This window comes from Carcharodon carcharias, chromosome 16 (genome assembly GCF_017639515.1).
Source record: "Carcharodon carcharias isolate sCarCar2 chromosome 16, sCarCar2.pri, whole genome shotgun sequence".
In the NCBI taxonomy this organism is placed as follows: Eukaryota; Metazoa; Chordata; class Chondrichthyes; order Lamniformes; family Lamnidae; genus Carcharodon; species Carcharodon carcharias.
Window position 1 is genome coordinate 113,227,904 of NC_054482.1, and position 23,518 is coordinate 113,251,421.

General features: G+C 39.0%; 1 protein-coding gene across 4 annotated transcripts in view; it reads left to right on the forward strand.

Moving 5' to 3' along the window:
• prkacba (protein kinase, cAMP-dependent, catalytic, beta a) overlaps positions 1–23,518 on the forward strand; it is a 141,858-nt gene that overhangs the window by 84,374 nt on the left and 33,966 nt on the right. For 3 of the 4 annotated variants that reach the window (XM_041208025.1, XM_041208026.1, XM_041208023.1), the window contains exons 2-3: positions 17,755–17,816; positions 20,623–20,751. In XM_041208025.1, coding sequence (XP_041063959.1) covers positions 17,755–17,816; positions 20,623–20,751 — 191 coding nt within the window. Of the gene's footprint in view, positions 1–16,797; positions 16,807–17,754; positions 17,817–20,622; positions 20,752–23,518 lie in introns of all 4 variants that reach the window. The other variant, XM_041208024.1, reaches the window with a different exon arrangement.

Genomic DNA, 23,518 nt, shown 5'->3' on the forward strand with positions numbered 1-23,518 from the left:
TGACCATCCATTGTAGTTATAAAAGCTTTCTTTAGTTCATTGTAACTCCAGTTTAGTATTTCCTTTACATACGACTTGTCTTGGTTGAAGTTTTAATTCTGTCTTATTGCTGAACCCCTCACTATCAACATCCTGGGGACTACCATTGACCAGAAACTGAACTGGACTAGCCACGTAAATACTGTGGCTACAAGAGCAGGTCAGTGGCTAGGAATCCTGCGACGAGTAACTCATCTCCTGACTCCCCAAAGCCTGTCCACCATCGACAAGGCACAAGTCTGGAGTGTTATGGAATACTCTCCAGAAGGCATTTGATAAAGTGCCGCATCAAAGGTTATTGCAAAAAAATAAAAGCGTGTGGTGCAGTGGGTAACATATTGGCATGGATAAAAGATTGGCTAGCTAACAGGAAACAGGGTAGGCATAAATGGATCTTTTTCTGGTTGGCAGGATATGACAAGTGGTGTGCAACAGGAGCCTCCATTTTTACAATTTACATAAATTACTTGGATGAAGGGAGCAAAGGAATGGCTGCTAAATTTGCTGACGACACAAAGATAGGTAGGAGAGTAAATTATGAAGAGGACACAAGGCTTCAAAGCGACATAGGTTAAGTGAGTGGGCAAAGACTGACAAATGGAATATAATGTGGGCAAATGTGAAAATGTTCATTTTGGCAGGAAGAATAAAAAAGCATATTATCTAAGTGGTGAGAGATTGCAGAGCTCTGAGATTCAGAGGGACCTGGGTGTCCTAGTGCATGAATCACAAAAAGCTAATATGCAGGTCCATCAAGTAATAAGGAAAGCTAATAGGATGTTATCATTTATTGTGAAGGAAATTGATTACAAAAATAGGGAGGCTATGCTTCAGTTGTACAGGACATTGATGAGACCACATCTGGAGTATTCTGTGCTGTACTAGTCTCCTTATTTAAGGAGGGACGTAAATGTGTTGAAAGTAGTTTGGAGTACTAAACTAATACCTGGAATGGGAGGGTTGTTTTATGAGGAAAAGTTGGACAGTTGAGGTTTGTATCCACTAGAATTTAAAATAAGAAGAGGTAGCCTGAGTGAAACTTCTAAGATCCTGAGCGGTGTTGACAGGGTAGATGTGGAGAGGATGTTTCCTCTTGTGCGAGAATCTAGAATGAGGGGTCATGGTTTAAAAATAAGGGGTCATACGTTTAAGACAGAGATGAGAATTTTTTCCTGAGGGTTGAGAATCTTTGGAACTCTCTTCCTCAAAAGGCGGTGGAAGCAGAGTCTTTGAACATTTTCAAGGCAGAGCTGGATAGATTCTTGATTAACAACAGGGTGAAAGGTTATCGGGGGTAGGCAGGAGTGTGGGGTTGAGATTACAATCAAATCAGCCATGATCTTATTGAATGGCGGAGCAGGCTTGAAGCTCCTAATTTGTATGTTCGTACTTGCCTGGATGAGTCCAGCTCCAAAAGCACTCAAGCTTGACACATCCAGGACAAAGCAGCTTGCTTCCTTGGCACCCATTCCACAAACATTCACTCCCTCCACCATTGATGAACAGTGGCACAGTATGTGCCACCTGCAAGATGCACTGCAGAAACTCACCAAGGCTCCTTAGGCAGCACTTTCAAACCCATGACCACCACCGTCTAGAAGGACAAGGGCTGCATATACATGGGGACACCAACACCTGGAAATTCGCTTCCTAGCACTCACCGTCCTGATTTGGAAATATATCACTGTTCCTTCACTGTTTCTGGGTCAAATTCCTGAAGCTCCCTCCCTAATAGCACTGTGGGTGTACCTAAGCCTCAGGAACTGCAGTAGTTCAAGAAAGCAGCCCACCACCATCTTAAGGGAAATTAAGGATGGGCAATAAATGCTGGCCAAGACAGTGACTCCCACATCCCACAAATGAATTTTTTTTAAAGTCCAGTTTAATTTGTTCATTTTATTGGGGCATTTAGTTTGTCATAGGCGGGCCTATTCAATTCAGTTATAAAAATTCTGTGTAATTTGTTCAAACGTATTTTTGATTGGCTTTTTAATTTGGAAAACAGTTAAAATCTCTCTTTAAAATAAGCATTTTTCTCTCAACTAGAGAATCTGTTGTGACTCTGAAGAGTTAGTGAGGGCAGCTAAGTTCTTAGGTGGTAAGAAAGAATCAAGATGCAAGAAAAATTACTCATCCTAATTTACAACTTTATGCCAAACCGTTTTTTTTTTCTATTGCAAGGAGCTAGCTTAAAAATGGCTGTAAATTTTGCCTTACTGCTACTTTTTTGTTTTTTTTCCTCTGTTTGGCAGTTAAAGCCTAAAACATGATCTATGGAAATATTAATTGAAGACTTTAGGCAGGGAATTACATGCTATCAGTTTTACCTAAATATAAGGATGTGTTAAAACGTGGACAAGGAGCTAGACCTCATCTTTGGAGTATATTCTGAAGCACCAGTCTATAAAACATGTAGAACAAAAAAGCTCAAAAGGCATAAGAATTCCAGAAATACACATTTAGGGGGTGACAGTGACGTAGTGGTAATGTCATTGGACTAGCAATACAAAGGCAACTGGTGAAATTTAAGCTTGATCAATAAGTATGGAATTGAAAGCTCGTCTCAGTAATGGTGACTGTGAAACCATTGCTGGTTGTTGTAAAAACCCATCTGGTTCACTATCGTCCTTTAGAGAAAGAAAAGCTGCCATCCTTAGCTGGTCTGGCCTACATGTGACTCGAGACTCATAGCAATGTGGTTGACTCTTAACTGCTCTCTGAAATGGCCTAGCAAGCCACTCAGTTCAGGGGCAATTTGGGATGGGCAGCAAATGTTGGCCTTGCAAGCAATGCCCATATCCCATGAAAGAATTTTTAAAAACATTGGTCGTCTTCCTTAGAGTTTAATTGCCTGGAAAACTTAAACCTGGTTAGAGTTCTTTGTTTTAAATTTTAATTTCCTCGTGTATGACTTTTGTATGAAGTATATAAAGGAGAATGAATGAAGAAAACTGATGGAGCCTGGTGAAATAGGAGGCTAAACTCCTCCCATACACTGTCAGTTTTCCTGTACTAGACCAAAATCCACATAAATAGGTTCATTTTAGGGACAAGACAAATCGTTCACATGATTTTGTGATGGTGAGCAGTGAAGCTGCTTCGACACCCATTAACGTCTGTGTACTTTTGTAAATACATCTATATGTGCATAATTAGTGTGTATTATCTAATTGGGCAATAAGACCACTTAATACCACTTTCATACTTGTGTTTCAATTCTATCCGAGGAGGAACACTCAGGAATAGAAAATCAAGGGTTGATTTAAAAGTCCCCGACCCGCTTCCCCCAACGAATTTAACTTGCTGGATTCAGTAAATTCCTATTTTTTTTGAGAAGAACTGGATTGGAGAACACCTGTGGTGAATGAACCATCATCAGCAATGTTGCTGTGGTAACACTGTGCCTGATGTGAGAAAAATATTCCACTATATCCTGGGGTTGTGGCTTCCTACAGTCTTTTTCAAGTGTTTGCCTCAGGAATCATGGCTCCTAGAATATCATCTGGGTAGCTTAAACAATAGTGAGACTAAAATGCACTAAATTTCATTTCATGGTATTTAATACTTTCCAGAAAACATGATGGGCAGTAGTTATAGAAATGGACTTTCCAAAATCTGAATAGCTGCCCATGTGCACGAGTGAATGAACATTTTGTAAAGCAGAGAAAACTGGGAACACTTTTTATTTTTGCATTTTGCTGCTTGTTGATCTTTAGCCATGATTGTTTCTGAACTTTTATGTGAAATATGCATCTTTGAAGGGCTGTGATTGAGCATGGGTGGTGAGTACAAATTTAAACTTTATAAGCACCTTTTGAAACGGTGCTTAAATGTTGTTTAATAAAAATATTAAGGGTAGCTTTTTCTAGCTAAATTATATTTAAATACCTTTGCCAGTTTTATTTCATTAATGTAGCTGAAAAGGAACTGATAATATAATTTCAATAAGACTGATTTTAAAGAGGTTTTTCCTTTTGGGATGTGCCAAGGTGATTGTGACAGCATAACTGGTCTCAACTGAGGTTTGGTTGTTCATAATTTCCGTAAATATTTATTTGGACTAAAAAGTCTGTTTGGAAAACTGATGTTTCAGCATTAAAAATTTTTTTATTCTCTCATGGGATGTGGGAATCGCTGGCAAGGCCAGCACTTGTTGCCCAACTCTAATTGCCCTTGAACTGAGTGGCTTGCTAGTTAAGAGCCACATTGCTGTGGGCCTGGAGTTGTATGTAGGCCAGACCAGGTAAGGACAACAGGTTTCATACTATAAAGGAGATTAGTATATAAACTCTAAGTACCAAACAGTATTGACTTACAAGCTTATTTCTATGATGTATTGATTCATATCTAACAGTCTGCATCATGGAATGGAAAATGTGATATGACTGTGAAAGAAGCTTTTTTGTCTGAAATGTTTGAGGTCTGGTCAGCTTTTTCAGGCACTCTGAAGATTTTAATTTACAGAGAGTTTAAAGGAACTATTGTGGATAAATGTTGCTCACTAGAAAAGTTAATGAAATTGAAACTACAGCATGAGTGACTTCTACTTTCACTGGTTTTTAGATTTCATATGAATCATAGTTGCTTCTTGCAATCTGAAATGGGATGACATGAATAAAGAATGTTATGGGATGCAAGAATGATAAATGAAACTTTTTACCATATCCATGCCACATAAAATGGAATTTTATGCTCTTGAGTTACAATTAGGTTATGTAGGAGCTCACCCTGATACAACAAAGTAAACATTCTAGCCAAGGTGGTTTTGTGCTAGTTAGCTATATTTGCTACGTTAGCTTTGCCTTTTGTTAGCAGTAAGGCAAAATTCCATGGTATGGGAAATACAAATAATTTATATGTAATTGCTATAGCAACGATTGTGCTGTCATAGCACTTGCTCCAGAAGACATCCAGCTGCTTGTTAACCACTTGCCTAAACCCCAGAACACTTCAGCCTTCCAGTAAGTCTGAAAAAGATCTTAACTCGCCCCGGGCCACAAGCTCTAAGACCCCATAGTCGCAATCAGCAATACACCACTCAACTCAGTTCAGAGGCCCTGCAATCTTGGGTGTACCCTCTCCAAGATAACTGCTTGGGATGATGAAATTGCCCATGGCCTGGCAAGAGCAAGGTCAGCATTCAGCAAGCTCACACACAGGCTCTGGAGGAAGCGTGGATTTATCTCAGAACAAAGATCAAAATCTACCACAGGCAGTACTTATCAATCACTTCTATATGACTGAGAGGCATGGACAACCTATTGGTGTCACCAAACTGCAATTGTTGAAGAGCAACTAGATGCACTCCACTTTCGCTGCTTAAGATCCATCTGCAACATCAAGTGGTAGGACAAAATCTCTAACATCAAAGTTCTTAAAGGTGCTGCATACCTGGTATCAAGAGCATACGCATTAGAGCTCATCTTTGTTGGGTCAGCCATGTAATTCCGTTGGCGGATTTCCACATACTAAAGGTCGTATTCTACAACCAGCTAAGCATGGAAACCCACACCTTAGGACACCCCAAACTTAGATACAAAGACTTCCTGAAAGCCAATCTCAGAGCCTGTAAGTTGGAAATGACCCTGGACAGATCCAAATAGAGAAGCCTCTGTCATCAAGCAATCTCAACATTTGTGAAGAACAGAATCAGGTCCCTACAGGACAAGTGAGTATGCTGCAAAACTAACCAGGGTTTTTATACACACACACACACACACACACACACACACACACACACACACACACACACACACACACACATACACACACACACACACACACACACACACACACACACACACCCCCCCACCCCCCCAACAATGACCTCGTTTGTAATATTTGCAATCAGACCTGTGGATCAAGATTTGTTTCAACATCTCCTTTGGGACATCACCAACCTTGACAGCTGGTTACCTTGCTGAGCACTCATTGCTCAAAGCAATGGGAGAATCCATCTTTATAGAAAGGCACAAATTGCAGCAATCTCCTCCGTTTTAAATAGCTTAACTCTGCACTTGTGTTTTTTTTATGCTGGGATTGAATTCTTGTGCAGTTAGTGATATTTGTTGAATTGCAAGAATGATTACATTAGTCAAGGCAGCCGTTCTGGAGCTTTGCCTTCAGAATCCCAGGATTTCAGTTTATGTGTAAGCTTTATAGTATTTTCAAAATTTTAATAATTTCTTGCTATTCTTTGGAGTTGTAAATTTATTTCATATAATTTAAACTTCATGAATTGTTTGTAATAAACATAAATATTTTGTGCTAATTTAAGTGTGAAGCCTGGTGATCATTTGGGCAGAATGGTGCATAACTATATAATTGTGGCACTCCAAGGTGCTGTTCAGCAAATAGAAGAGCCCTCCTGATGATGAATATTTGGCAGTTTTTGTTTTCTTCATTTGCTGGCTTAGCATTATTAGTGATTCTGTACGTAGCAGTGCAAGTCCTTAAGGTGATTTTATACTGCCACTTTTGTATTGTTGCAGAGTACTTTCTGCCAAAGGTGACTTATTGGTGGAGTCAGTCTTATACTGCTAGAGCTTGATATCATAGGATGCAGCTAAAGTGCATTATCAAACATAGTTTAAGAAATAACTCAAGTGGTTCCTTTTGCAGCTCAAGTAGAATTTGAGATTTTGAGAAATACACTCCCACTCTGTTTCAAAATGTTGAAAATTCTGCTCGGATTTGAGCTGTACAAGTACACGTGACTATCTAGATAAGAACACTTTACTGGCTAATTTTGTTTTGGACTTAGGCATTATAAGCAAGGTACTACCTGGCTGAAACCAGTTGTATAGCTGCTGATCTCTGAGTAACTGAAGTATAAATGTATCAACCTATCTCTGCATTACAACTAATAAGTGCCACTTGGAAAAATACAGTTATATTTAAATCTAGCTCTTGAACGTGTCGTTTCAGATTCAGACAGTCTTGGTTTGAAGAATTTGACCCTTTTTCTCTTGGCTGAGGATGTACCAGGACCAGCCAATTACACTGGAACTGGTGGTTTTGTAGACAATGAATCAGTTATATGATTGTGTGTTGGCATTGAAGTGACCATGATCTATTTGAGCCACTGGCATCACATTTGGACCTTGGCACAGAGTGTTTCATCATGGAGTCTTGTCTTAGTCCAGCCTGACCCTGTGCTCATCTGTACACACAATATCCTTTGAGTAAGGTAGGAAGTCAAAACGTTTTTTGTCCCTCCCTCACTCAACCGCAAAGGCCAGTTATAGTTGAGGTGCTCCCCCCTGCCACCACCAGCCTCATTCCGTGGGGAAAATCAACTGAATTAGCTGGGATTCAAGTTGGAACCTTGCTGGTTTGTTTGCCTTTGAATGTACCTTTTGTCTATGTGCTATGGACTAATATGCATCATCTATACGGTGTAATTTATTTTAAGCATACAAGTTTGTGATTACTTATTGTTTAATTGGTCAGTTTAAAACTTAATTTTGTAACACTATGAAATTTGTTCTAAATTTTCCCATTATTTTGGAATTTGTTTTTATATTGGAGCATAATAAATTGTAAAGATGCCTCTTAAAAGCTGTATTAAATGGAAGTCAATTAAGCACCCAGGCAATTTGTAGTGATACATTACTGTGCCTCTTTTAAATTAAATGCAGTGTCAGGGTTTGAAAGGGGATTTTCTGTTGTAGGAGTAGATAGCTAAGTAAGTTTTCAGATTAATATATCCAGCATTATCACTTTTCAAACAGACATCCTATTGTAGCATACTTCTGATCTCCGCTTAATTCACCAATTCAAATTGCTCCCATCTGTGCAATTACTGTGACAGACCTCTAACAAGCAGTACTTCACCCTTGTGTTAAAGGGCTTAAAATCGTTTCCATAGATGCAACTGAACCTTGCAATGGCAATCTGTAATTGTACTGCTGAGTCGTCTTAGCAGTTCAAATGGACATAGAGCAAAATATGATATGCCCATCACTGCACATTACTGAAATGTTGCTGATAACTCAGAAATCCTTGTAGTTTTCGAGAAATTAAGATGTTTGGTGTGTGTGGGTGTGTGTGTGTGTTACAATTAAGTTGTTTGAGGTTCAGCTAATTTGATATGAATGTTATGGTCTCATGTTGATGTTAGCCACTTTGTTTTCTATTTATGTACAGATAAGAATTTTGTAATCTAATGCTCGAGATGGCCTTGTTGGCAGCCACCCACAAAAGCTCGGTAGCATTATGCTATGAAGAGTCCTTTATTTTTAATAATGTAAATTCTCATTCTGTCGTAAGATAATGAAACTGGAGCTAAATATTGTGAGGCCAAGCTCACAAGAAATTCTTATTCAATAGCCACACATTCACACCCTTGAGGAAGGAGTTATTGGATAATAATAGGCATCAAAGCTACCTGCAGTCTTTTTCAACCTCCCTAGCTCCAGGATAATGCTATTGTATTAGTTCACTAATACCATGTCTTCGATCAGTTAGCTCTGCATAAATGAGGTATCAAACTTCCCCTGCTTTGTGTGGCTCAGTACCACATAATGAGCTACAATTGCTTTCTGAATTATCTGGCTCCAAGAATCAGTTTTCTAATGCCAGTGTCAATCTTTTTATCTTAAGAGGTAATGTCCATTAATTTACAACTACGTTTAACCAGGTAGACACCATATCCAAATTGTCTCATAAACATGTATAATTGAGAATATATGATTTATTTTAGAGCTGAAGGAATTGTAATTAGCGAAATGCTGTACTGATGGCTGGCTGAGAGGAATCTGTCCAGGTCAGAGAGTGGGAAACAGAGTATATGGACAGACTCAACCAGCTGTAGGCAGGAGAAGTTGAAGGAGTGTCTTTCCAGTGCCGGTGCTTATGCTTGTTACTACGGATGCCACTGCTGCCTTTCTGGCGATGCTATGAAGCAAACGTCTTTAGATGAGCCTCAGCACTGCCTCATTAACCTGACTTATGCTGCTGTAACTGGTGACAGCTGTTACTCTGATATTCTGTTTCTGAGAGGGTGAATCCCACGGATGGAATAATAAATACTTGGGTCACAATAAAAACAGAAAATGCTGGGAATACTCAGCCAGTCAGGCAGTATCTGTGGAGAGAGAAACAGAGCTAACGTTTCAGGTCCTGAAAGGCCATCGACCTGAAATAGTTAACATTTTTTTTCTCTCCGAAGCTACTGTCTGACTTGAACATTTGTAACGTTTTCTGTTTTTATTTCAGATTCCCAGCAGCCTCAGTATTTTGTTTATGTATACAATGGCCAAAACTCGCACTCCTTCGTGTCTGGTTACATCCTGTGTTCCTGCCTTAACTTCAGACGTTGGCTTAGGGGAGTCCAACTAAATGCTTCAGTTTTAAGAAAGAATTCCAAATGTTATTAACTGCTTCACCGTGATGAATGAAAGTCTGATAGAGACCCAAAGAAATTTGGAGGCTGCAGCTTTGGCCATTTTAGGATGGACTATACATGAGTAATTTGAGATATGACCTGTTTTGTGTAGCTTCAGAGAAAAATGTTAACTTTGGACCTGTGGCTCCAAAGCTCTGCACTATGGTTTTCTTTGTCATTTCTGGGTCGGTTGCACATTGATTAATGGCGATTTATTGCTATGATTAATCAAGATTTCAAGTTTTGCAACAAGCAAACTAATGGCACTGTTGTTTAAACACAATTTAGTAGGTAACTTATACTCTAAGCTACAGAAAGTTTCCCCCGATTAACATTTAACACAATTCCAAGCCACAGTTATACTTTACTGTTGCTGTTGCATTGACATTCCTTACTTGAAGAGAAAAGGTGGGATTTACATTGTCTGCATTTGGTGCACTTCTGGTTTAAATGAGTTTGTACGTTTTGCCTATTATTAGCAGCTTTTGTATATGATGACCTCAATAGATAGTTAAGTACTCTATGTAAGGATATTTTGTTCCAATATCATTGGATCAGAACTTGTTGGTGCAGGGTGTCTTGCAGTGTGCCTGGGTGGTTAAGCTTTCTCTGCACCCTTCAGCTCAAAACTGTTATGCTCTAAGTTGCTGGTAGTTGTTAGATAATAAAGGAGTGATAAGGGAAACAGGGCTTCTGGGATCTTACATTGTTGGTTCCACCATTCATTATCACCTGAACTGATGAGCTTTAAAGATTGAAAACTTAAAAAAAAAACGATCGCAAAGAAAGGTGAATTAAGACTGGGTGAATTCAAGAAGGAAAAAGTGTGCTTATGACAGGTGTCAGGTAGAAAATGCAACTGAGAACCAAGAGGAATGCAGAAGGCTCAATGGGGGGGGTGACAAAGCAAATAAGAGAAGCAAAGAGGGATTATGTGAAAAGACCGGCAGCAAACGTAAAGGGAAATCCCCAAGTCGTCTTTGGCACAAAGATAATAAGAGGGTGGTAAAAGGAGGAGGGCCAATTCGGGGCCAAAAAGGGGATTGGCACATGGAGGCAGGGGGGCATGGCTGAGGTGTTAAATGAATATTTTGCATATGCTTTTACCAAGGAAGCAGATGCTACCGAGGCCATGCTGACAGAGGAGGAAACTCTGACACTAGAAAGTTTCAAAATTGATGTGGAGGAACTGTTGGATAAACTGTTGGTACTTAAGGTTGACAGGGCACAGGGACTGGTTGAGATGCATCCAAGGATATTGAAGGAAGTAAGAGTGGAAATTGCAGGGCCATTGGCCATAATCTTTCGGTCTTCCCTAGACTCGGGAGGTGCCAGAGGACTGAAGAATTGCAAACATTATGCTCATGTTCATATAAGGTTGTAAGGATAAGCCCAACAATTACAGACCAGTCAGTTTAACTTCAGTAGCGAGGAAGCTTTTAGCAACAGCTATTCGAAATGGAATTAATATTCATGTAGAAAAATGTGGGTTGATTGGGAAGAGCCAGCATGGATTTCTAAAGGGGAAATCGTGCTTAACTAACAAAAATTGGCTAAGTAATAGGAAACAGAGGGATATTTTTCGGGCTAGAGGAAGGTTTGTCGTGGAGTTCCCCAGGGGCTGGTATTGGGGCCCTTGCTTTTCCTGATGTATATTAATGATCTAGATCTTGGCGTGCAGGGGACAATTTCAAAGGTTGCGGATGATACAAAACTTGGAAGCATTATAAACTGTAAGGAGGATAGCGTAGAACTACAAAAGGGGATAGACAAGTTGGAGTGAGCAGATAGGTAGCAGATGAAGTTCAGTGTGGAGAATTGTGAGGTAATTCATTTTGATAGGAAGAAAGTGGACAGATAATATAAAATAAGGGGTATAATTCTTAAGGGTGTGTAGGAGCAGAGAGATCTCTGTGTACATGTGCATAGATCATTGAAGGTGGCAGGACAGATGGAGCGAGCAGTTAATAAAACATACAGTATATATTGGGCTGCTTTAAAGGGGCATAGAGTATAAGAGCAAGGAAGGTTATGCTGGGTTTATATAAGACATTGGTTAGACCTCAGCTTGAGTGTTGTGTAGAATTCTCGGCACCACGTTATAGGAAGGATGTGATCACATTGGAGAGAGTACAGAAGGGGTTTACAAGAATGGTTCCAGGGATGAGAAACTGCAACTACGAGGATAGATCGGAGAGGCTGGGACTGTTCTCCTTGGAAAGAAGACAGCTAAGAGGAGATTTGATAGAGATGCTCCTTATGAGGGGGCTGGACAGAGCAGATAGGAAGAAACTGTTCCTGCTCATAAAAGGATCAAGAACGAGAGGGCACAGTTTAAAGTGATACGCATGAGAAGCAATGTGATGTGTGCACACGGTGAGTGATTCGAACCTGGAATGCTTCACCTAGAAGAGTGGTGGAGGCAGGTTCAATCAAACCTTTTAAGAGGACATTGGTTCTATTCAAATAATCATCTAATGTGCAAGGATATGAGGAAAAAGCAGGAGAATGGCACCAGGTCATGAAGCTCATTTGGAGAGACGATGCAGACGGAATGGCCTCCTTCTGCTCTGTAACAATTGTGAAATCTCTGGCGGAGAGAAGTAGAAAAGGAAAGAGAGAGCATAATGAGAAAGAAACAAAACGGAAAAAGAAAAAGGCTTAAAATTTTACATTTCTTATATGTAAGACCCAAGGTCATGAGGATTAAATGAGGCTGGAAGATTTGCCTAGCTTTGGCAAAGGGAGGAATCTCCAGGGTAACCCTCACCGTGAAAGTCAGTTCTAGGCTTCGAAGCAAATGAGGAAACGGGCCATCAGGAGAACAAAATAACTTTGGACTGATTCCAGGTGAATGAAGTGTCCAATTAAGGGACAGAGTAAAGTATAAATGAAGCTTCAGATTGTCAGGCATGTTAAAAGTTAATTGGGGGAAACATTCTGTAGTTTAGAGTATACGTTTTCTACTAAATAGTGTTTAAACAATGGTCCTTTTAGTTTTTGTTATAAAGCTTGAAATTTTGTGTGGTCCCTCCAGTCAGTCACTGGAAATTCAAATATCTTTTTATAACTTATCGGACTCCAGCGACTTTGCATCTCTATAAAGTGAATGAACTTGAAAGTAAGTGGAGTTTTGGAAGCTATGAAGAGCTGTTGTGTTGACATTCCTTCCTTGGATAAAAAGAAAAGGTTGAGGTCTACATTTTCCACTTTTACTGCACTCCCGGTTTAAATGAGTTGTGTGTCCTCTATTATTAGCAGCTTTTATAGATAACCGCTTCATTAGAGTTAAATACTCTATATAAACATTATATGGATATTTTCTTTAAGATATGTTGGAGATGCATAATTATGATGGGCTTTGATAAATAAAACCTGTATCCAATGGCAGGAGGGTCGATAACCAAAATACACGGATTTTTAAAAAATATTTCTTCACTGGATGTGGGCATCGGTGGTGAAGCCAGCATTCATTGCCCATCCATAATTGCTCTTGTTCAAAGGGCACTTAAGAGTCGACCACATTCCAGGCTTTCCTTCCTTAAAGGGCATTAGTGCACCAGATGAGTTTTTATAATTAACAATGGTTTCAGAGTTTTACTAATTTCAAATTCCACCATCTGCTGTGGTGGGATTCGAACCCAGGTCCCTAGAGCATTACCCTCCATCTCTGGAATACCAGTTCAGTGACAGTACTGCTATGCCACCGCCTCTGGAGAGGAGATGATTTTTTTTTAATGCAGCAAGTTATGATTTGGAATGCAACCTGAATGGATGGTAGAAACGGATTCAGTTGTCACCTTCAAAAAGAAAATGGATATACTCTCGAAGGGTTGGGGGTGGTGGTGGGAGGTGGAAGGCTGGGTTCCTTTGGGGAAAGAGCCACGGAGAGACTAAGCGACTAAGTTGTCAGCAAGTATAAATGGTCAAGTAATAGCTAAAGTGAAGCACAAGAACAATTTCCAAAGCTTTAATAGGCAAAATAAAACTAAATAAAAACAAAAAAACTGCGGATGCTGGAAATTCAAAACAAAAACAGAATTACCTGGAAAAACTCAGCAGGTCTGGCAGCATCGGCGGAGAAGAAAAGAGTTGACGTTTCGAGTCCTCATGACCCTTCGACAGAACTTGAGTTCGAGTCCAAGAAAGAGTTGAAATATAAGCTGGTTTAAGGTGTGTGGGGGGGTGGGGAGAGAGAGAGAGAAGTGGAGGGGGTTGGTGTGGTTGTCCCTACAACCACACCAACCTCCCTCCACTTCTCTTTCTCTCTCTCTCTCTCTCTCTCACTCTCTCCCCCCCCCCCACACACACACACACACACACACACACCTTAAACCAGCTTATATTTCAACTCTTTCTTGGACTCAAATTCAAGTTCTGTCGAAGGGTCATGAGGACTCGAAACGTCAACTCTTTTCTATTCCGCCAGACCTGCTGAGTTTTTCCAGGTAATTCTGTTTAAAATAAAACTAAAGTTTTGTCAAGTAAAACTCACTAAATAATAACTTCCAGTCAATTGTTTTATGTCTCCTAATATTATCTGAGTGCCTAAGAAAATGCAAGTTTTTGTGTTGGATGGTTGTGTAGAGGCTTAAAAAATAAAACAAAATTTCTCATTCTAAATTTAACATTGCCAAAATCTTCTGTTGCTTAATATTGTCAATGCAAGAGCTTAGACACTTGCACAAAACTAAGCATCTTGACTAAACAATTATACTACTTTTGGATTGTGTGGAGTCAAAAAAAACTCACTAAAGAAACATCCATCTTCAGGAGATGCAGCCTTCTTCAGAACCCATTCAGTATTGCAATGATGAGTGTTTGTAAAACCAGTGGAAGAATATTTGAATAGCATACCAAGCAACCCCAAAGAATCCTCATGTTTTCTTGACATAAGATCATCTTGGGTGGCCTGATAGGTGATCAGATAATTACATAAAATCCTACACACAACTGAACCAATTAATTTAATTTGACTTGCCAGCAACTCTACAGGTGATTATTGTCAGGATTTGTCCTATTAAAAAAGTGATGAATGTTAATAACAGATAATTAAAATGTCCAGACTCCAAAATACATAAACTTCTATTCTAAGACTTTGAAGGTTTGATATTTTATCTGAAATGTTCAAATACGGTATAACAAATGTATTTCTATTTCAACTGATGTGCTCCAATGTTGCCAGATTTATCATTTCTTAAATTTGCTCGTCATCGTTAGCCCCTTCAACCAGTTGTGCCTAGTTTTTTAAAGTGTTTATTTAAGTTTTAGTGAAGCTGATGTTTGAATCTTTTCACTTATTAATGCCTAAACAAACCTCACCACGTTTTCAGTTGAGTGAGTGGTGCATTGCTTGGACGGAGAGTTGATGGAATGAAGAACTTCTGATTTGAGTATTGCTGGAAAAAAGAGCCATGCTGTCGAAGGTTTTCATCTTGCAAATGCAAGGATACCAAATTTCAAAGAACAGCATGAGAAAAGGGTACTGCTTGGTTGGCAAGCGGACTCTGGTCAAGGTGTTGCCATGGAAAATGCACCAGGGAACAGTTATTCCCCAAAGCCTTTGTTTAAATTCAAGAAAGGCTGGTCAATTCTGGTCAAGACACTGTCATGGGGTATGTATTACGGCTCACTCACATTTGCTAGAAGCTACACATATTCTTATGCAGGGCCCTGTCTTCTGTAAATGTGTTCAGGTACTGCACCTTTTTGCAGTTAAGTTCCTTCACTGCCTCTGGGTCAAAATCTTGGAACTCCCTCCCTAACTGCACTGTGGGTGTACCTACATCACATGGACTGCTACTCACCTCCATTTTCTCAAGGGCAATTAAGAGTGGACAATAAATGCTGGCCTAGCCAGTGACACTAATACCCCATGAATGAATAAAAAAAAATTAAACAAAAACATGGGGGAACAACTGTTGCCTATGGCAATGCCTCAACCAATCAGAGTTGACCTACCTTTTTGTTATGAATTTAAATGAAAGCTTGGGGATAACTGTTCTCTGGTGCATTCTCCATCGCAGCCCCTCAATCAATCTGAGTCCACTTGCCAGCCAATCAGCATCCTTTCCTCACGCAATGTAAATTGCTGTTCCCTTTGTGGCTTGGTATTCGTGTCTCTGCTGATCAGTGCAAGACTAAAAGCTTTGACAACATGTCCCTTTTTCTTCAGCAGTACATAAGTTCAGTACTATCATGTGGTAACTTCTAATTTGTTAGAAGAAAAGTTGCTTGAACCCAAATATAGATTTATGCTTGATAATTGAAAGGAACTGAGATGTAGGCAAATGCACGCTTTTGCCGTGATCAGCATGTACAAATATAAAATGCAACACAACTATTGCAAATTTGTTGTACCAGTGTGAATTAAAGTATCAGTCTGCTTCTGCTGAATCTGCCGTGAAAGTACCCTGCAAAAGTCTTGTGTTTGGTGTTGTACAAGTTATCTTATTTTTGTGTTTATTTGTGCAGGTGTTATTTTTCTGGAGTTCCATTCGTAACTTGTTTAGTGCACGAGTGGAAAAATTGTTCTCCTGGGAATTAACTCTGTAGAGGCATCTCTATTTCATTCTCCCCAATAGGTGAGAATCTTGAGAACTGGGTGATAGGTAAGGCAAGAGAGCTGCAAATTTGGAACCTAGACATGACTTGTGTTCTAATCTACCTGACCATTGGACAAATATTTCAGGTTCTCCCCATCATTATTCCTATCAGGATTTGAGACTGTTCCACCTCCTTTGTGTCACATCCTTCAAGTTGCAGGCTTGAATGTCTGGAGTGCACAAATTTTCCAAGATGAAATTTATTTGTTCATGATCGGATATTTGGCAGCAGAGTAGGTTCTCCCTTCCTCCGAGTGCAGAAGGTTTATACTTCCACCTTGCAGCAACCAGAACTGTTGGCTAAGTGAGAGTTCATTGCATGAGCCACTGTGCCAATGTGTCACTCAGCCGCTCCTAAGGTGAGGATGGTGTTACCCAGAGAGCACTCGAGGGCAGAAAAACAAAAAACCTTGAAAAGCTTTAAGTTTCCTTTCAGTACTGTAATAGGATAGTTCTCTGGAGACTATTTGGCTCTCCTGCATTTATGGAAGTTCAAACTTTATTCCCTGATTCTACTGTGGTTAAATTCATGAACCTTTTTCCACTCCTTGTTGGGTATGGTGATTTTCTAACTTAAGTGTAGAAAAAGTTTAAATGATGGTCTTAATTTTGGTAGTGTGAAATGTACTATATGTTGTATTTGTAATTCATCCTTTCTACTGTGGTTAAATTCATGAACTTTTTTCTCTCCTTCTTTTCTTCTCGTCATCTCATCCCTTTGGTTACTTGGGGTGAATTGTCCTGAAAACCCTTGATGAACTGTAGAGACCTTTGGTATGCGCGTTATTTCATAAGAAGCCCAAAGTCACAGAAAGTCAATTTTTTAGGAAAAGAAGTTCAAATTGTTATACAAGACACATTTAGTTTCTTTTGAAGTGCCTTAACAAAATTAGCTATTAGAATTAAATGAAAGACTAACAATAGTGTTCACAAGCATAAAAATTACTATTTTTCATTTACATAATGTTTTTATCCAACATTAATATTTGAAAATGGTTCGATAGTTTTGAGAAAGCTAGAAACATGAAAACACCTGATTTTTGAAATGCAAGTCTAGAAAAAATGTAATGATAGATATTCTTCTAAATGTTGTTTGCCATTATTATAAAAGGAATTTTCTTTCAGAGGATCGGTATGGCAAAAATTAAGGGTACTTGACTAAAACAGGCTGACAGTTCATTTCCAAATGGTGATTCAGTTTTTGGCTTCAAAGTTACAACAGAACACCGGGAGACCCTGTTGATCTTTTTTCGAAATATTTTAAAGAACTCAAAAATTCAACCTTCTGTGACTATGAGCAGCTTTGGTTTGCATTGTTTCATAGCTATTGTGTGTCTTTGCCTGTGGTCATTATGCATTTCCAATCCATTGCTTTATAGCTGTTTAACATTAAAACTTGCTTGCCTAGCTGCTGCTTTGGATTATGTTTTACTTTTTTTTAAGTTGTGTGTTGCAAACCAATAGCAATCGCTACAAGTTCCGATTAAAATACTCCACTGAGAAGCTTAAAATTTGTGCAACAGAAATGTTGAAAAATGTAGTTTGATATCTTGTGTATAAGTAGTTTTACATGTCTGGTAATCTTTAAGCAGGTTTGATTTTAAATATTTATTTTTGCAATGATGTGCTACTTATACACTTGATACTGTAATTATCATCGTCTTCATAAACCACGCTTCTGAAAGATTTTTTTTTAACCACATTTCTTTCTTTGTTTTATAGTGAAAGAGTTCTTAGCCAAAGCCAAAGAAGATTTCTTAAGAAAATGGGAAAGTCCACCACAGGTATGCATTAGATTGCTATGCTTGTCTATCACTGGTGTAGAAAGATAATGTTGTGCAGAATGGTCTCAAAGCTCACTGGTAGGAAGGAATCGGGAGAGGGAAATGAGAGAGAACTTGGTGTTTCAATGTTATTTACTATCCTTCCTTTTGAGATGTGGGATCAAATAATTCTCATGTTGGGATGAAAGTATCGCTCGCAGTAACTCATGAAGTGAGTTTGGGGCAGTTTCAGCCTTGCCATTTAGTAAGCAGTCTCGCTCATTGGATAAACAGAGGCCAGTGCAGATATGTAAGATATTTCACTGATTCTGGAAGGAATGCTGTACTGAGACCGAAGCAGATTGATGGGTCAAGGCAGCTTTATTTTGCAACTGGCTGCATTACTGCCTAAAAGCATGCCTGCAAGTGATTGATGCCCACATCAAATGTTTGTTTTCCTAGCACTTGATTAGTAGGTGTGTTTTTAATCTTGAGCATAAGAATTCAAAGTAATGTGTCCAATGCATTTAATATATACCCCTGCTGCTGCTTTGGCCTTGGGACCCGTCTTGGGTGACCCACTAAATTCAGTACCAAAAATATCATGGCCAGGTCTTGATACTTTTTTTCTCTCTTTTAGCAATTGGGCAGTATTAATAACAGGATAGGAATTTGCAGCAGTGTTTAAATTCTACTTTGGGTACTATACAGCAGATTTATCAGAGCATTTGCTCACATCTAATCATCAGTAACTGGGTTTTTCAAGTATGAGCTTCAGATATTAATATATGACATTTATTTCTCAAATCCTTAAATGTGTTTGGCAACATTCCTCCTTTACTATACCTGACAACTTTGTTGCTGGGATATGGTTTCACATGTATTAGATGTCACCTAGTTACCTTGCCAAAGTAACTATTTTTCATGTGTGTATAGGCAAAAAGCAGACGATGTATTGAATGAGCCACAAAATGAAAGCATGAAAGCTAAATTCAGTTCAGTGCCCTCACATGCCTAGTCTTCAACAGAGTGATCCAATAGCAATTAGGAGCAGGAATCTGAATTTTTCTCTCCAAGACCCAGAATGGTGTCGTGACCAACCCAGTTGGTGCTGCTGCAGCTGCAATTGGCAAATCGGCTTGACTTAGCTGTAGCACAGTGGTTGTGAGCTCAAGCCCCTTTTAGAAATTAAACATGTCTGCCTGGAATCATCTATGGGGTTATAATTCGATTGAAGGCCACTCACACTGATTTTTACAAAGTTAAGTGCCACTGGAATTAGAAATTAGTTGATCAATTACTTAATTTATTGCCTTAGCCCATATACGTTGTCTGAAAGACCAATGGACAAATTATTCCATCGCTGTACTTGAATTATCACTTTGTCGTGGCACTTAATCATCTGTTTTGCTCGTGATTTCTGAGACATTTTGTGGATCCTTTTGCCTTGCTCCTCTTTTGTTTTGTTTTTATCCAGTTTGAATGCTCAGCTGGTAAAATCCATTTTGCCAAGGCAGCTATTTACAGTGAGCAATTAGTACTGTTTTCGTAACTATGTGCTGTTAATTTATTTTATGCATTGTCATCTGGCACAGTTTTGGATGCAGTGCAGGGCTACTTTTACCATTGCCCTGAAGTTAAAGCACCTGAGTCGAGGCCACATTTGCAACTCTAACTTTGTGTTAGATCTCTGTATCCTAATTTGTATAAGTTAACCTGACAGCTTCCAGTAAGAAACTGGACAGGGAGACTGCTTGCCTAATAGATCAGAATTATAGCCTTTGATTTCTGGATTCTGTGTTTAACTCCAATTTGGAAATGAAAATCTCTTCCCCACCTATGCAAGTTCTATGTGCATTGAGTTTGTGGATCACTGCTGCTTAATAGGCGTTGATCCACAGTATTGAACTGGAGTCTACAGCACAGAATTGCTCCCTAATAGGGATAAATGAAAATCTCCTGCAGGCATCAAAGAATACTGATTCAGAAAGTCAAAAGATTAGAGCTGGAAGAAGAGGAAACTTTATTTAGCATATTATACATATATTAGGTGTCTTCAATGCTGCTATGCTCAGAAATATGGAGATCAAAGAAGCATATCGCAAAGGCAAAGTGTCATAATGTGTGATTTTAATTTTTGCATAGACTGAGAGATGCAACACAGCTTTGCTAGCCTAGAAGGTAGAGGGTGCTAAAACTGACCTCCATGCACCTGTGTTAGGGAGCAGAAGTTTTTTTTATGCTAATGGGATCACTATTGGAAATGTTTTGAAGGCCATCTTCAAACTGTTTTTGGATGCATTGCAAGACTACTTTTATGATTGTCCTGCAGTACAAGCTGATTCTAGGCTAGACTTGCATACGTATTTAAATGAAGTACCCTCTTAATCATGAACACCAGGCAGATACTGGATCAGATTAACCTGTGATGCCTTGCACAATCAAATAATATACCAACACTAAAAGTGTTTACATGTGAATAACATACTTGGATAAGGTAGAGCAAAGGTCCATAGACCTTGTGAAATATATTTCGGCAAGGAGTTCAGTGGCTTCATGAGGAAGAGGGGTTTGTTATGAAAATTGAGATGAAAACATCTAGGGGAAAGTTGTGCTTTGGCTGTGCACGGTCTCTCTTTTCTGTTCCCCTGCCCCAGCCACCCAACTCTCTCCACACTCCAGTGCACCTCCACAGGATCAACAAAGGAATCGCCCAGTGAAATCTGCAGGTCACACAGACTGGGCTGCATAGATATGGAGGGACAGTTACAGTATGGATCAAGAACAATACTGAAAGGAAGTAAAATTGTTCTTCTGTATCTTTCAGAACACTGCAGGCCTAGATGATTTTGAAAGGCAAAAAACACTTGGAACGGGTTCTTTTGGAAGAGTTATGTTGGTGAAACATAAAGGCACAGAACAGTACTATGCCATGAAAATACTGGATAAACAGAAAGTAAGTATGCCACCCAATGTTAAATAACAGAGAAGAGATACAAAAGTGGATTGAGGCTTTCTTTTGCAAATGCTAGTCATCAATTCTGAACATCTCTGCATCAAAGCATTTTTTGATGGTCATGCAGAGGTAGATCTGTTTGTGGAAGCTTAGGCAACAGAATAATGGCTTTAATGTGTTTTTTTACTATACTGAGCAGTACCATTCCGTTCTGAAACTGATGGGAGTAAGGATCTGTCCCCATTGCGAGACGGTTTGATTTTCAGAGGAGAAATTATACTGATTAGTTAATGCAGAAGTACTTTTTGTGAACTCTGGTTTTTGGCCTTTTGCCTACTTTAAGTACAAAGAGATGCTGAAAAGGTCAGCTTGGTATGCGTCAGAAATACAGCGAAACTTCAAAGACCATTTGCTTTTAAAGTTTGAACCAGATCAACTGTCTTTGAGTGCGTGGTTTAACAATATCACTGCAGATTTGTAAACTAATAATTTCTGAATTAACTTTGTGAATCAATACAGATTGAATTCATTACAAGTAAAACTTAGGCTTGTTTCAAGAAGCAGTGTTATTTTTTTTTTAATTACTTCAGTCTCCCAGAATTGTGGAATTCAACCCACGATAAAACAGAATGGACTCTATCCCACCAGAACAGCCTCAAAACAACTGTGCATATATAGTTAGAATCACAGGCTACAACTTCACTAATATGGCTCCCCAAACCCACCCTTTCCCCTAGCTGGAAAGCTGAAAACAAACCAGCAAGCAGAAAACCAGCCTCACCCTGTACAAGAGCACTTAGCTGGTCAGCTGTGGGTCTCATGCCCTCTGAAGGCAGCAATGCTTCATCATAATAGGGCTATGTTATGATCCAGTTAGGGACCTCTGAAAAGAAATCCGAATACCTCGCTTTAACCAACAGAATTATGCCACAAGATTTCCCTTTTTTTTTAGCAACGCAAACTTTTTCTATAAAAAATTAAACAAAGCAAATATAAGTTAACACTATAGCTTACATGCACTCAGGTTCACTTCTCACTTTCCCCAAGGATTCTCTTAAGACACACAAATCCTAAAGTTATCTGTAAGGACCACCCATAAGTATCCCCTGGAGAATTTTCTTCGGCTCCAACTATTCTCGGAGGCAAGACTTTCATTTACCCATCTCTTCAAGTGTGGATGTCCTAGCCCCTTGTGCTGGCTACTTTTCAATACTTCCGAGCTAGTGCAGCTGATTACTTTCTTTTGGAATAAGACACTGTGAGGCCCACTGTACGTTTTCCCACTAGCTTCAAAACTGGTCAATCTTCCAGCTTCCATTCCCTGAAGATTCTAACTGAGATTAAGCCTCATCCACATTCCACACAATCAATGATGAAGTTATTTTTTAAAAATTCTGCTTCCAGTGCAGATATATCCACTGTCATTTACTTCGGCTGTCCTCTCTCAGTGAGCTGCCAACTGCACATACCAGTTCTAAGTTGCAACTAACTCGGCAAAACACCAACATAAATTGAAACCAGAAAATCTCCCTACGTTCTACCCATTTTCATAATGTGGGAGCCTGTTCTGGGCTGTCCTCAAACTGACCTTTAAGTTAATTATCCCTCATTTACAATTTTTTTCGATCTGATGAAGTGAATGAATTTTAAAGCCTTTCAGGGTCTACTGAATGCTTTTAAACTCATTTGGCTCTACCTCTCAAAATAATCTCTCAGAACTTTCATTATTGCAAGCTTCGCAGACATGACGTTTCTAGCTCTTTAGCTAAGTAAGCCCATCTTCTGTTTTATAATTCTATCTTTCCTATCTATTCTGCTTTAATTCAGTACACATGGGTCACCTTTCGAATTGCCATTTCTTGTGGTATTTTGGTAATCTCTAAAGCCCAGCATATTAATTACCTTATCTTTCCAGCTGTAAACCTCTGAAGGCAGCATGGCATCAACTTTTTATGTGTAATAGGCCCAAGCTTAGTTTCATTGCATTTATCCCATTTTTCTACAGTTAAATTTTAGCTTTAGGAATTAAAGTTTATTTGCTCAAATGCATGAACCTGAACTAGATATTTGAAACAGCTATAAACAAACAGTAATTTCTTGCTTAACATTGTAGTGTTATGCAGGTGGTATTTGCCGGGCTCACCAAATCCAAAAGGGAAATTTGATCAGGTTATAACAACGGTTTTGCAATTTACATTTATTATGAGGAAGGTACATGTACTGAAGTCAGAAGTAAAGATTCCACTACCACTTTTGGAGATTTTAAATATTAAATTAAAACATTCATTAAGAAAAGAAAACTTAAACACACAAGATTAGAGCTACACTGTTAAATTTAGTCTTCTAACATTTCCCAAAAGATTTCTACTTAGCTGGATTCATAAACAAACACCTTTTTTCAGGCAACAGTGCTTATAGATTCTTAATCTTACAGCAAGGCACCCGCTGTTGATATAAGGGAGGTATTTCACAAGCTTCTCTCTCCCTCTCACTCGACAATGAAAATCCAAGGCTTGTAACAAAAGCTTGCTTTCTGGAACAATCAGACATTTTTCTGGAGTGGCTAGAAGCTGCTTCCTTCACAGGTCTGTCTTCAAGATCACATGGCCACAATCTCTTACAGCTTTGAATCTTCATTACATTTTTCCTCTTTCACCTTTAAACCCATTGTTCTTAACTGTCATTTGAAAGTTGACTTTCCCAGAAACTAAAAATCTTTTATGTTGTCTTTATGGCCACTACTTTCAAGAAAAATAAACTTAATAAT